The sequence below is a fragment of the Silurus aristotelis genome, assembly GCF_946808225.1.
Source record: "Silurus aristotelis genome assembly, chromosome: 26".
NCBI lineage: Eukaryota > Metazoa > Chordata > Actinopteri > Siluriformes > Siluridae > Silurus > Silurus aristotelis.
The window spans coordinates 12,988,137-13,003,965 of NC_139599.1; the positions used below are offsets into that span (position 1 = coordinate 12,988,137).

At 38.0% G+C, this 15,829-nt stretch overlaps 1 protein-coding gene across 12 annotated transcripts in view; it reads right to left on the bottom strand.

The window, feature by feature from the left end:
- Window positions 1–844: 844 nt before the first annotated feature.
- dab2ipb (DAB2 interacting protein b) overlaps window positions 845–15,829 on the bottom strand; it is a 164,618-nt gene continuing 149,633 nt past the window's right edge. For 6 of the 12 annotated variants that reach the window (XM_083531719.1, XM_083531728.1, XM_083531723.1 and 3 more), the window contains 8 exons: window positions 15,608–15,809; window positions 14,511–14,689; window positions 13,536–14,409; window positions 10,777–10,899; window positions 8,923–9,125; window positions 7,772–7,894; window positions 5,443–5,530; window positions 845–3,907 (listed from right to left, as the gene is read on the bottom strand). In XM_083531719.1, coding sequence (XP_083387845.1) covers window positions 3,740–3,907; window positions 5,443–5,530; window positions 7,772–7,894; window positions 8,923–9,125; window positions 10,777–10,899; window positions 13,536–14,409; window positions 14,511–14,689; window positions 15,608–15,809 — 1,960 coding nt within the window. In that variant the 3' untranslated portion in view covers window positions 845–3,739. The remainder of the gene's footprint in view (window positions 3,908–5,442; window positions 5,531–7,771; window positions 7,895–8,922; window positions 9,126–10,776; window positions 10,900–13,535; window positions 14,410–14,510; window positions 14,690–15,607; window positions 15,810–15,829) is intronic. The other 6 variants (XM_083531724.1, XM_083531730.1, XM_083531727.1 and 3 more) reach the window with 1 other exon arrangement.

Consider the following 15,829-nt stretch of genomic DNA (forward strand, 5'->3'; position numbering starts at 1 on the left):
TACTATATATACCCAGAGATTTGAACTATAAGCAATAATAGTAATGACTATAAGCAAGCAGGGAAATGAGCGCCTTGATTTTATGTACGTCGGGATTCATTCGAAGTGGATCATCACATTAATTTGTTGCTTTATTTGCTGCACCATTTAGACTTCTACTCATCCACTACTTTCTTAATCCAGATTGATGTTAGAGAACACTTTATTATAAGGGACTAATAAGCAAGTTTGCTCCGATTCAGTTTTAGGATTTCAAAAGTCCAAGCTGTTCTATTGGTCATATAGACCCGTTTCATTGGTGATTTGGAAAAACTCAGGGCAAAAAAATCTAGAATCTGATCATAACATTGAAAAAACAATGTGTATGGTTGAATTTGTCATCCGACATCAGCAGTACGTCTTACATTCAGAAGTATTTATACCTAAATAAGAGGAAAAATATTTCCAGGGGGCACAGTGGCATCTCTTCAGTTGGTCTTCCCTCATGCTTTAGGGGTTTCCACAGGGAAATCCTTCCTCCCAGTACAAACACAACCCAGAGATTGTGTTTCCGCATTGATTGGATTTTCCACATTGTTTGTATCGTGATTGTTCCCTGTGATGGGCTGGGCCCTGTTCTGGATGTCCCCCACTTTGTGCCTTGAGTTCCCTGGGATTACCTCCAGAGTCCTTGACAACCCTGTGTAGGATTTGCAGTATAGAAAATGTAGCTATTGATTGAAAGTGATAGGACCAAAAACCAAGCCTGGAATTTCTTTGATAAATAGCTCCAAAGCTTTTTGCCTCGTGGCGAAGACGGACTGTAGAACGTTCTGCATAAAATCAAGACAAGAAAGCAGATATATAAAATATCTAAATAAAACTTTTAATCATCCTAGTTGCCAATGTACATTTAATTGCACAGCCACATATTCATAGTTCTTAACATGGACATATCTCTCTGTACATTATTGTTCTCGGTCGTCCTTCAAAAGAAGCCAATACTTTAAAACATACTTACAAAAGATTTCTCTACAAGGATTATATAACATAGTCTCATTCGTATAGAGATCCATATGTCTTTTGATGAAGCGTATATACCACATCGACTGCTGAGAACAGGTGCGTGTCACTGAGATATCGGACGAGATAGAGCTAAACAAGTAGAGGAACCCGAATCTTTCGGTTTTGTGAATGCTTTTTGTATGCGGCACGATTTGATAAGAATCAACACAATGACTTTACCACTTAGCAAACAGAGATATTTTGAATAGATTGTCATTTGGAAAGGCCTACAGTTCAGTTGGATGTAAGCGACGGAAAAAATGGGCTTTAAGCGTGGCTACGGCTTGGCGATTAAATAGTACTTTAAATGCAACTGCAGCACATGTTTATTTGTATGCTAGTGGCTACAAATGACAATTTTACAAAATAAAGCACCACAGATAACAATTTGGTTACAAATAGATCCAGAAAGTGCTTCCATTTCAGGGCAAATGAGCACCTTGATTTTGTCTACATAGTAATGAATCTAAAGTAGATCATCACAGTGTGATTTTGTATAAATGTTTACCTCACATTTTTTGATTTGCTACACAATTCAGACTTCTCCTCCTCCTCTTATCTCTTAAACCAGATCAGCTTTAGACAAAACTTTACCAACGTGACCTTCTAGCAAGTTTGTCAGCATTTAGGGGTCCAAGCACCGAACAGCAGCTCAAATCCAACTTATGACCTTTCAACTAGTAGAACCACCCATTCTATTGGGCTACTGCTGCTTATTTATCCATTTTTAACACTAATTGATCTTATACTTTCCCTCTCAAGGAGGACAAAATATCTTTTTTGGGGAAAAAAAAGTGCACAGGCTTAATGGGTTTAACAGGGCAGAATAAAATGGTAGGTTTTTGTGCTTCTGTATTCTGTAAACTCTCTGGATATAAACAGATCTTTTGCAACATGACCACGACGCGTATTAATAAATCAGCGGGACGACTGCATTCACGACAGGATCTCAAAAATAAAAAGACACATGGCATTTAAACAGCAGTAACATTATAGGAAATGGATTCTCTAAGTCCTATCAGCAGAACACATGGTGAAGTTTATAGATATCTATATGTTTTTTATATATATATTTGATTTTATAGAATATTTACAGGACACAGCTGTTGTCTTGCTACAGCAGACAGACCTTTTCTTTTTAAATAGCGATACCATGTTCATTTCTGAAGTTTTGGGGTCCCCAAAACCCAGGCCTGATGCATCGCTAGATTATTTGCAGTCGAATAAAGACAGGTACATTTGTCTTCCATTTTTTTGTAGTGGTGGGGGAGGGGTAGGGGAGAAACGGCTGAATTGAAGTTTCAGCAACACATTTCACCACAGTGCGTGTCATAACTGCGTGTGGCTCCATAACCAGTTATGAACCAAAAAAAATAAAAAACCTTATACGCCGAGGGATTTTGGACTATACCTGGCGCAACAAATGAGGAAAAAAAAAAAAAAAAAAAAAAAACACCACTGCCTTCAAAAAAAGAAGGCACAGAAGTGAGGACCAAACTGTTCTGGTGGTGCTGCCAAGATCATACTGCTCATAGCATTTTAACTGATACTTTCATGGCAAGAGTAAATAAAAAAATTGTAAAAAAAAAAAAATCAAATTAAATCATCATGAGTCAATGGACCCCATTTTAAGCATAGACGCTAATAAATAATGTATATGACCAGGAACTGACTGCACCCATGGCGTCTGGAGTCATTAATAAAGTCTGGATGTATCGACTGAATAAAGTAAAAACTATATACTGTGTATGGAGGCAAAAAAAAAATTTGCAGAGTAGAAAAAGAAATCGAGCCAGGAAATGGCGTAGCTAGCAGGATAAAGTGTAAAGTGCTATTGAAACTTTAGAAGGTGATCTGCTTTCCGTGATGATCGATTCAATTTGATTAAGATTATTAATATTATGACATATCATTGGTATTAAACTACTCCGCAATTCTTTTTCTAATCACAGAAGTGCTGTGCGCACGTAGGACCTGTGTGCAGAGTACATACTAATAATATATATTATATATAAGTAACTGTTTTTTGGCCAGGAATTGTTTTAAAAATAAATAATACTTTTGACTCTTTACCATACAGACACAGATCAAGGAATAAAGGAGCTGCAGTTCATTTCTCTTTTTTAAGGCTTATCATGTTAATAGCTCACAAAGTGCACTATGTATGGGAAAAGTGGAGTGTTCTGAGAGAGTCCAGGCCGTGTAGATGAAAGAGTGCAAAGCAGCACTTGATGTCCTGAAGAAGCTTGGTATTTCTGTAATACCGAACGCTTCAAAGAATGACCTCTTCCGATGGGATGTTTTAGGCATTTCGCACTCCAGCTTCAACAGCTTGAAGCTTCCATATTGATAAAGCAATGTACCTGTACCAGTATGTCCGTTTTTGTTTTGTTTTTTTCATGTAGATATTTTTACTGAGAGAGATTTGATGTATGTCTAGTGGTTTGTCCTAAACTAAAGTAGCAGACACTACTGCTCGGTCACAGCAACAATTCTGAGGTTTCACTCGTGTCTTCGTTCCCCAAAGAACGAAACGGTTCATCTTTCTTCCAAAAGAACTTGCATGGGTTCAGGAGACAGTCCTTCAAAAAAAGAGAAATTTCTCGTTCTCTTCCAGTGACGTCAAGGATGGGTCTCCTGTCCCCGTCCGTTCTTTCAGTCCGGATTAAGACATGAATGTTTGTCTATTTTGGCTTCAGCAGTTGGATGTGTTGCGAAACTCTCCGTTCTCAGTGATCTGTAGCTTGGTGGGGTTGGTGGGCGAGATGCCGTTGCGCGTCTGCATGCTGTAGCGCTCTTTCAGCTGAGACAGAGCGCCCATGAGCCTCGCGTTCGCCGCGTCCAGAGACGATATCCGTTTTTCCTGCAGAGAAGAGCAGAAATGAGAACAATATGGTGCCTGAAACAGGAGTAGGAACAGTTTATGAAGCTCGAGAGACAGAACGGTTCCTGATCATTAAAAAGGGAGTGCCCTGAATGTGATGTTTATATATTTATATATATTTTTTATGATCTTTATGCTGGTTTGTGCTGCTGTGGTTGAAATTGATTTATTACTGTATTTTGAAAAAAAAAAAAAAAAAACTTAACTATGTTCAATAGTAGTTATTAATGGTGGATGGTAAAATACTAAGTATATTTCTCGAGTATTTGCACTCAAGTATTTTTTATTTCGGGGAAACTAATGCTGCACTACATGTGTTTTATGTGTAATATCTAACTTTCTGCTTCACTACATTTTATTCCTTGCTACTTTGAAGCGAATACACAAACGTAACCCTACGGTTCTTGCAATAAAATATTTAAATTTGGTTTTCATAGCTCACAAATCAGTACTTTTACTTTTGATACCAAAGTACCTTTAAAAGCAAGTCTTTTGGATTTTTACGCAAGTAGAAGTGTGAAAGGAAAAATTCTTTCATTAAGTACTTTGTACTTTTGTGAGTAAGAACACTGAAATCCTGGAAAACTGGGAGTATAATACAAATGTGAACAAACAAACAATAAAGAAAAATTGTCCTAAATACCTTAATCTATTCAGACTTTACTTGGTTTATTGTTTTTTTTGTTTGTTTTGTTTTTATTTCAAAAATCACAATTTGAATCGTTTCAATAATTATTAATGAAAATGAAAGAAAATTTCAGCTCCAATTCATACAATACTCTCAGATCTTGCTTCATCAATGTTTCTTTTAATGTGCATGTTGGGTTAGAGCTGGAATACGTAAGCGTCATTGTTTGAACCACACCGTTGCTGACTTCTCAAATCTGATTGTTCAGAAAGGCGTTGATGAATTTTCCATGTAGATCTCGAGTTCTGTCTGCTCTCAATATATTAAGTTATTGCTACTATAGCAACAGCTCATTCCTGTATGAGACTGGTTAAAGATCTACATCGTCTAAGCCTATATTTAAATAGATAAAGAAGAAACTGTCATGTTTAGTTCCTTTACAAGTTGATTAATATTAGAAAAGGTGTGTGGAAGTACGAGGCATCTTTAAAAGTGAAAAAACTACCAGCGTTAATTAATGTAACAAGATAATTAATGTTAACGACTGGAACCTGGGCTTTACTTCGAGAGATTAATTGATTCATTATACAATGGCTCAGGAACGAACCAGGGACCCCGAGGCTGTGAAGCGTCAAATTCCACCTGCTGCACCGCTGTGCCTCTTGGCTTATTATTCGATAATACATTAGTACTTTTAGTGCAGCATTTCTTTCTTTATAAATTATAATCAACTGATTTTAGGAAATGGTTTGATGTGTTGAGAGATATAATTAGACTTCACTAAATGGATTATTATTAATAATAATATCAATCAGTGCATTTATTTTTTTTTTTTTACTTTCTCTGTAAACATTAACATTTTCAGACAATTTTAGACATTTCATACCTGTGCGTCTATAATTTTCTGCTTGGAGTCGACCATGGCCTGCATGTCAGCATGATCCTTTTTCAGCTCATCTTCAACAGACATCAACCTGCAAAAAGCCACACATTTTCAGCGCTTATAATTTGTCCATTGTTCCACACGGACACATCACCAATAAACTTTTAATGATTTATAAATGTAAAAGTTTTATTCATAATCAATTTAATTCTGTAAAGCCGCTTTGGGACAATGCCCAAAGCACTATAATACAAACAATAATTGAATTTTATTGACTATACAGTATTTGGAGATTGGTCCAAAAATGGGTTTAGTATTTAGGCAAATTTACTCTGTTTATACAGTAGACACAAATAATCTCAGTAAACAGAGACTAGAAAATAACTGCCAGTTTTATCCATCCAGACCCTTAGAGGACTGGCACTAATGAAAAAGGATACTCTGTCCCAGTATGTAACACCATTTTTTTTGTTTGTTTATTTGAGACTATTCTAGTCTGTTGCTTTTTTTTTTTCCCCCATAATGAGTTCCCAGTTCAGTTAAGTACAGGTCAGTTCAGCAAACCATACAGAGCTGAAAATTTTTTATTTTTATTATTTTTTAATTTTTAATTTTTCTATTTCCTTGGTTCCCGATGTTTCCCGACATTAAAAAAAAAACAAATAAAACGTAAAGTGTTGAAACTGTCAAAAACAGGAATCATGGCTTTATTTAGAGCACACAGCAAGAGAGAAAAATGACAATATTATGTACTGTAATAAATGTTTTTTTTTTTACGTGTTCTTGTACTTGTCTTACTACTCAAGTTTTTACAGTCATGAGAACACAGCTGTCGCTTAGCAACTGAAAAATCTGGACAGCACGTATGACTGATGCTACAATTAAAGAAAATGTTCAAACAGAATAAATGCAGAAGCAAAATAATCTTATCAGAATGATGTATGTGTGTGTGTGTGTGTGTGTGTGTGTGTGTGTGTGTGTGTGTGTGTGTATATATATATATATATATATATATATATATATATATCTATCTCAGGATGATGTATATTTACTTCAGAAACTAAATATCAGGATGATGTATATTTACCTCAGAAACTAAATATCAGGATGATGTATATTTACCTCAGAAACTAAATATCAGGATGATGTATATTTACCTCAGAAACTAAATATCAGGATGATGTATATTTACCTCAGAAACTAAATAATATCATCAGGATGATGTTTATTTACCTCAGAAACAAAATATCATCAGGATGATGTATATTTACCTCAGAAAGAAAATAATAGCATCAGGATGATGTATATTTACCACAAAAAAACGAAATATCAATATTTTTATATTTTTTTTTTTTACCTGAAACAAAATATTTAAAGATGAGGTATTTACCTCAGATGTGCTGATAAATGACTAAGAAATGTATGTAGTGAACACCAAAAGAGCAGGTTCCTATTTCTGAATATTCTTCTTTTGAAATATAGTCATCTCAACATATATTTACATTACAAGCTTTCTTATTGTTTGCAATGTTTGTGAATATTTTATCCTGGTTTTGTATATGTGCTAAATCTAGTTTTGTTGTACTTCACAAACTGCTGTTTAATTCACTAGCAAGTTGCTGGCTAGCTATTATCGTAGGTAATAACAAACAGCCTGTCCTGTCCAAGTCATGAGCTAGTGTTTAATTCGGCTCTCTTTTTATCGTAATTAAATTTAAGATTGTTGATCGGTATTTGTAATTATTGTTTTTGGGACACTGGGTTTAACCTATTTATAAAAAAATTAAAAAATAAATAAAACATCTGTATTAAGGAGGTCAGTATTTTCACAACCCCCTCCCGATCTACCTCTTGCTATTTAATATTTAATATTAGTGAATATTTATACCACTGCGCTGTTGAATTCCCAGATCTGTTTGGTTAGAAGGCCTGCCAGTAGTAACATTGGTTACATATCAATGTGCTCATTTTAACGTTATCATTTTTTAGTTCAAAGGGACAAAATGCACATAATTTAAAATGTTTGACATTGTTAAGCATGCTGCTTTTTAGGATTATTGACATCAAGAGTAATTTAAAACAGTCGAGAAGGAGAGACTCTTGATAGCTGCTACAGTGTGCTACAGTGATACAGGTGTTTTGAGTGACGCGCACTTCAAGAGTGGAAGAACATCACTGGAAGTCAACAAGAGATCAGAAAGACCTTCAACAAACTCAATCCCCAAAATTTAGAAACCATCCGGCAACTTGTGCATAATGATTGTCGGACAACAATCTATATAATTTCTGCCATTGTTGGTGTGTCATACGGAACAGTCCAGGCAATACTCACATGTTATATGAACATGCGCTGTGTTGCTGCCATGTTCGTCCCCAGACATCTGACCCCAGAGCAGAAGGAACACCGTGCTGAAGTCTGCCAAAAACTCTGTCAGCGTGCCATGGATGAACTGTCCTTCATGTCGAGGATCATTACCAGTGAGCAAAATTAGGTGAAATTAGTATAAAAAATTAGACCCTGAGAAGAAGCAACAGTCTTCACAGTGGAAGAGCCCATTATCTCCACAACCGAAAAAGGCGAGGCAGGTCTGCCCTCAACCAAGTGCATGCTCATGGTCTTGTTTGAAATGCGCAGCATTGTGCATGGAGAATTTGTCGCCAGGGGCCAGACTGTCAATAGCGAGTTCCACTGGCAGGTTTTAAGGCGTCTGAGGGAGGACATTCGGCAAACGCGACCGGATCTGTGGTACGCGAAAAAAGTGGATCCTCCACAATGCACCCTATCACCGAGCTCTTCTCACATGGAAAAAACATGATCTCATCATCTGCACCCACCCTACTTGCCATATTTGGCTCCTGTGGATTTCCCCCCACTTCCTGAAGATGAAGATCCAGCTCAAAGGTTGCCATTTTGACACTACTGCAGAGTTCAAGTGCGAATCGCAGAATATGCTTGACACACTTCGAAAAGAAGACTTCCAGGATATATCCAGAAGTGCCAGGAATGCTGGGAGTGCTGTATTGCTGTGCAAGGGGACTATTTTGAAGGTGATAGTGTGTAAACGAAGATACACTGACTAGGCCTAATTTTATTTACACCGATCATTTAAAACATTATGACCACCTGCCTGATATTGTTAGTCCCCTTTTGCTGCCAAAACAGTCCTGATCCGTTGCATTAACTTATTCAGCAAATTGAGCTCGTCTTTTGGATCGGACTATACAGGCCAGCCTTCGCTCCCTACGTCCAACAATGTGCCTTGGCCGTTCACCACTGTTCCTTCCTTTGAGCACTTTTGATAGATACTGACCACTGCAGACTGGGAACATCCCACAAGAGCTACAGTTTCGGAGATGCTCTGACCCAGTCGTCTAGCCAACACAACCACGTGATTGCTCAAAAAAACCCTATATACACTGCAAATATTTAGCCACTGGAACAGAGTATACAGTACATTCAGCATCTGGTAGACTGTGACTCACCTACTAATGATGCTCTTCATCTGCAATTCTTTGTCTTCCTGCTGGCGGTGCAGTCTCTGCTCAGCTTCCTCCAGACGGTTCTGGTACTGCAGCAGCAGCTGCTGAGCCTGATCGTCCTGACAGTGCAGCCGAGCCTCACACTGCTCCAGCTGCTGCACACAGCCACGCAACTGATCCTGCAGCAAGGATATTTCTGCCTGATACTGAGAAAGAGAAGGAGATCATTAGTGACATGCAGTAAGTAAACACATGAACACATGGAAATGTCCTGTTATCGTAGTTTATTTACAGCCCCCTCTGAAAATACTTTAACGGCAAGTCCAATTTATTTTTTGTATACACTCACAACACTTTTGGGTTTGAGATTAAAATATGAATATGAGATGGTTAATCAGAATTTTAGCCTTTATTTCCTGTTGCTTACATCGTTATGTTAAACAACTTGGAACACAGCAATTCTTATTTAAACCCACACATATTCTTAAGTGATCAAATACATTGGAATACATGATTGATAAGTGTTTCTTGTTCCTGTCACATTAAGTGTTCAAACAACTGATATATATGAATTTCTACTCTTGGTTTGAGCCCTAAGATTCACGTCTGAAGGCTGCATTTGTTGTAAAAGAAGATAAACAATCATCAAGAACAGGCTGTCTATAGATAAAAAGCAAGCTATTTTGAAGCTGAGAATCGAGAGAAAACCAGTCAAAGGCATTACCGGTATAATAAACTGAAATTCCCTGAAAAAGAAAGAACCCGCTGGTAAACTAGCATGTAGTTTTCCAAAAAAAACAGCAGTTGATAACAGAAACATTGTGAGAGCGTTGAATTAAGACCATAAAAACCTTTAGGTGACCTCACCAATAAACTCCACAGGGCAGGTATGTAGAAACCACACTCCACTACTCAAGAAAGCCTTTGGAATAAGACATATTGCAAGCAAGGGACAATAGGTGCCATGTTCTAGGTTGGATAACGCGTCCAGATGTAAATATCAAGAAATGAAAGCTGAAATGATCTCTTATATTGTTGTGTTCATCTTCGGATCTGAAACCCAAATATCTTCATTGTTTCACAAAAATGATAATAAATCGCCTTCGGAATGTAACATTGCTATGGTTATGGTTAAAACAGAAGGAGAGAAGCAAAACCTTGATTTACAGCAAACATGATAGTCAACATATAACTAATTCAGTATCCGATACACAGTAAAAGATACTGTTTGATAACAATTAGAGATGATACAGTAATTGTTTTCAAAAAATGTCTTCCACTTGAGCTTCCTTACAGCTCAGGTCTCATGTTCAGTGTCACTGTTAGAAATGTTTATCTAGCATCCTAGGTGTTTTTTTGAGTAGTGCCATTGACCCATATATAAAAATAAAATGATTTAATTTCACTATGTAGTAGGGCTTTGTGAATGAAGACCTAGATACTCTTCAGAAATACATTTTATTTATGAGGTGCCTGTTCTGTCTCTGCATTGTCAACTCATTCTTGCAAGTTAAATTAGACTTCTGATTGGTATGTAAAAGCTTTCCTGACTCACAGTTACTTAAACCGTTTTAGATCTTCTTTGTTTCGTTAACATGACTTTATTGTGTATCACTTTGACACAATCAGTTCAGCCTTTGTTCTTCATCAATGCACTGCTGCTGGAAAAGTGACATTTGTTTCCTTTCCCCCCAAAAAAGAATACCAGTTAACACATTTAAGATCTATGGTTAAGATTTGTCTCAAGTATTTGCCTTTTTTTACTGCCTAATTCCTTATGTGTTCATTCATAATGTTAATGGCTTCGTTATTATTGTAGATTATTACAAATTGAGGCGTACGTGTTAGGACTGTTACCTTCTCATTGAGTATCTGATCCTCCCTGCGTGGATCTGTCTCCGTGTCCTGCTCTAAGTACGGCACATTCATTAACCACGCAGCCGTACGATCCAACGCACTGGGGATCACTGGGGAAGGTGCCTACACACACACACACACACACACACACACACACACACACACACACACACACACAAGGTCTTAAAGCATCCACCAAATGTATGTGTATATATATGTATATATATATATGTATGTTTTTATTTTAGTAATTTAATGCAAAAAGTAAAAGTCGTATATTACAATGGTCTTAAATATATATAAGACCTTGTATATATACAAGGTCTTAAAGCATCCACCAAATGTATGTGTGTGTGTATATATATATATATGTGTGTGTGTATGTATGTATGTATGTATGTATGTATGCATGTGTGTGTGTGTATATATATATATATATATATATATATATATATATATATATATATATATATATATGTATGTTTTTATTTTAGTAATTTAATGCAAAAAGTAAAAGTCGTATATTATAAAGATTCCTCACACACAGACTGAAATATTTAAAGTGTTTATTTACCTATAATTTTGATCATTTTGGCAACCCACCCAAAAATCTCCAAAGATTTTAATACTTCATAAAACCAATCAAAAAACATTTTGGGTGAATTGTTGACCTGTAAAGTATGTTAATTTACTGTATATGTACTCAATACTCTTTCTTAAATAGTGAGACACCATTTAAAGGCTCAGGAAACCTTTGCAAGTGTTTGGATTTAATTAGTTGATTACAGTGTGATACCATGAGTCTCCAATATTGAACTTTTTCCCAATATTCTAATTTTCTTAGATTACTAAAATACAAAATTTTTAATTTTCATTAGCTATAAGCCATAATCATCAAAATGAAAAGAAATGAACACTTTAAATATATCAGTCTGTGTGTGATGAATCTATATAATATACAAGTCCCACTTTTTGTATTTAATTACTAAATCAACTTTTTAATTATATTCTAATTTATTGAGCTGCACCTCTGTGTGTGTATATATGTGTGTGTGTGTGTGTGTGTGTGTATGTGTGTGTGTGTGTGTGTGTGTGTGTGTGTATATGTGTATATGTGTGAATTGTAACTATATATAATTGCACAATTGCTTGCTACTATTTGCACTTCTGGTAGATGCTAAACTGTATTTCATTGCTGTGTATCTGTACCATGTATTTTCGTACAATACAATGCTAAAGATTATCTATCTATCTATCTATCTATCTATCTATCTATCTATCTATCTATCTATCTATCTATCTATCTATCTATCTATCTATCTATCTATCTATCTATCTATCTATCTATCTGTCTATCTGTCTGTCTGTCTGTCTGTCTGTCTGTCTGTCTGTCTGTCACAGTAAAATTCTTTCGTGTTTCTGACTCACCAAAGTTACTTTTTGAAAGTATTTTTTAAAGCCATGAAATAATGTCCCTAAATTACACAGTCATCTGTTTATGGAGAGATACTGTATGGCCTTGGTAACCTCACAGTCAATAATACAGAGAGAGAGAAAGAGATGGAAAGACAGAGATGTTGGTGGTGCCCCAAGGTTTCCATCAATCATTCAGGCCAAATCAATCAAATCCCCTGAGAGAATCCAAAGCATTGAGAGGAAATGCCCTTCCTGTCCCCTTTAAAGTACAATTATGATCATCGACAGCAGTCCATATGCTTAGGGCAAAACCTCAGACTGCATTTACAGTCATTTACTGCAGGATGTACATCAGTAATGGAGGAATAGTTCCTTTAATACATGCTATTATAAAAACTATGGCCAATCTGAGCCTGCAGAGAAGACTGTGAGGTTTTGTGAATAGAATATTAGCAGATATATCAGGAAGTAATGCGTTTAAAGATCATTGTAAAAAAAAAAAAAAAAAATTCAACTTTGGGGTGGAAACGTATTCATGTGGCCCCAGAACGCATAAAGGGGAAACAATGAATGTGTGCAAATCATGGGCAAAGTAGTTATGATGTTCACTGCTCAATATAAAGGAGCTTGTTATTATCCGCGCTCCTGTAAACACAAGCATGTGTACACACATTTAGAGAACAGGCACATTCAGGTCTTACATAATCTCTGGAATTACATATACATAGGAAAAGAACTCTTTTGTTGTTGTTGTTAAGGTGTGTTTGGTTTGTTAAGTTTTTAGAAAAGGCATGTAAGCATATGCTTGAGTTTTGCATTGCCACTGGGATCCTGTGGGATGCAACAAATATGGAAAATCGAATGAGGGGGGCAGTGTGTTGTATTCACAGGATTTATTCTTTCATCCTTAACTGACTGGTCAGTGTGGTTTGAACAAGCAAAAACAGACAAACAAATGTAAAAATCCTTTCGGTCAAGTTTATATCGGTTTATATGTGTACAGATATGTACAGATATTACTTTGTGTTGTAACCCAAGCCAGCCTGGTCCATCATGCACATCAGGCATCTAGTCATACATTCAAGCATCTAAAACCTGCAATTTAGATATAATGGAATATTTCACGTCAAAATGATAACTTTCGGCTTCTCCCATTAGGGGTCGCCACAGCGGATCCTCCGCATGTTTGATTTGGCACATGTTTTTAAGCTGGATGCCCTTCCTAACGCAACCCTCCCCAATTATCCGGGTTTGGGACCAGCACTAAGAGTGCACTGGCTTGTGCCTCCCTAATGGCCAGAAGTGTCTCATGATAAATAGATAGAAATGGAAGAGAAACTAACCTTGTGCTGTGAGCGTTGCTTCACCTCAGGGCTGTCCCCTTTGGAAGACGAACTCTGCTGACGAAGTCTGGCACCACTCCCTGGCCAATCAGGTGACGAAGAAACAGCGCTGCCACTCGAGGGCCGTGGGTAAGGAGCAGAGCCCAACATGCTGGGTGTAGTCCGTCCACGGGGGGGAGCAGCTTGCGTAGGTGGTGGTGGTTGGTCAATTCGACGTTGGGGCCCGACGCTGTTTTGCCGTGGCACTGCAGATTGGCATCCTCCATGCTGTGCTTCTGTAAGCGAGAGCTGCCTTCTTGAAAACTCCCCTGAGCGTCTTGCCAACTCTTCCCCAACCCCACTCCCATGGTTCAGAAAGCTGAGTTTCCCACACCCAGCCTCCTCATTGTTGCTGTGTGAGCTAAGAGAGCTGTGACATTCTGAGCCAGAGTCGCCACCAGTTGGCACTCTTGGAGACAAAGGCAATCCTGCTGCCATCTGGTACACAGGGTTTTGGAAGGACAGCGGGGCAAGGAGCTGAACCGGCCTGCCTGGCACTACCTCTCTTTCTATACTTGTTGACTTCTGCCCCACCTTCTGGAGTGTGGGCCCTCCAGATGGGTTGCACTGTGGTGTCCGGGTGTTCCAAGCCACCATGTGCTTCTCAACAGTACCTTCTGTTGTGACTGGGATAAGTTCCAAGGTCCTGGTGGCCTCCTGTAGGTCCACCATGGACAGGCTTTTAGCTCCATTGGACAAGCCAAGTTCAGGCTCATTGGCCTCCGAGTAGCTGGAGCTGCGAGCTGGTGAACCATGGAGACCTGAGGAACGTGTCACGAAAAAGAGATCCTTGTTTTCTGGAGTTGGTGAGGGGAGACGGGTGAAGTCAACAAGGCTAGGAGAATATAGGGAAAAAAAGTAAGAACCTGTTATTTTTAGCTTCTATTATGAAGTATAACATGTATGTGTATGCATGTATATGTGTTCATGTGTTACCCTGATAGGTCACTGTCCATGGTCATTTTCTGCAGGCTAGAAGAGACGCTGCACCCAGTGGGTGGAGGGGACGGAGCACTATCAGAAGGTGCAGCCACCTGAACACTCGATGGATTAGTCAATGCTGTGTGAACATCTCGGAGGATTCTGGGTAACGGACCTAGTTTGAAGGTGGCAGCCTGAAAAGAGACGAGTCAACAGAAACATTAATCAACTTTAGCAAACGTATTCAGCCAAATTTCACGATAGACTATCAACTGTAGAAACTGCGAAGGTGCAAATATCTTCGCACCTCATAAACTATAAAATGTGTGCGCGACTCACTTTTAAAATACAGCATTGAGAAGTGACCATATGAAACTGGCAAAGTTCATTCCCCTATGACACTCATTATATTAGTACACAAAAAAGGCTTGTGGATTTCCAATTCAAGCCTTCTGAGGGCAAGCGAAACTCTTTATACTGCCAATGAAAACTGTGAGAAGCCTTGGCTGAGACTGACTCTCTGAAGCGGCAAGACTTTTTCTGAGGTGTTTGAAAATAAAAGAACGCTCAAAATGTTTGGCCTACTTTAAATCCTTAAATGATTTAAATGGCTCTGGTTCTGTGGAGTTTTTTCTGCAACAGAAACGTTTCATCCTTTAAAGAGATCAAAGGATGTGCAGAGTGAGAGAGAAAGAGAGAAATGTTTTTGAATCCATCCTATGAAACATACCACGCAATGCTGTACCACAAGATACCCAATGGATTGTTCGTGGATCAATTTTAGATTTTTATATTACTATTAAATAGTGAAGGGGGGTGGGGGGTGTAATGGATTTCTCATGTCCAGCTCAACACCTGTGACTAAAAGTGCTACATAAAACAGTATCCATAATTCAACTCCAAAGTGCAACTGTAAGAAGTTTTCTTTTTGGAGGCTGAAGTTGCTTCAAGGTGATAAAAGTTGCACATCAGGGGACGGATAATGGAAACAATGTCAAATTGGGGTTATATGGTGTGTAACCCTAAACCAAACCCCAGAACTTCTGAGTTCAATAACAAAAGTCTAAAAATGAATTACACATATGCTCTAGCAAGGGACCAACAGCGCCCACCTGATCCATTTGAGACACGACCTCGGCTAGTAAAGAGTGCAGCGTGGAGAGTTCCCGGCCAAGATCGATGTAGCCTTCAAAGCCGGCCGTGTTGGAGATCGTCTCGGGGTTGGAGATCTCAAGCAGAAAGCGCTGCATGTTGGTCCACTCATGCTCCAAAAACTGGTTCATGAAGGACATGTACTCCTCCTTATTCCCGAACCTTGCAGACAAACACCATTT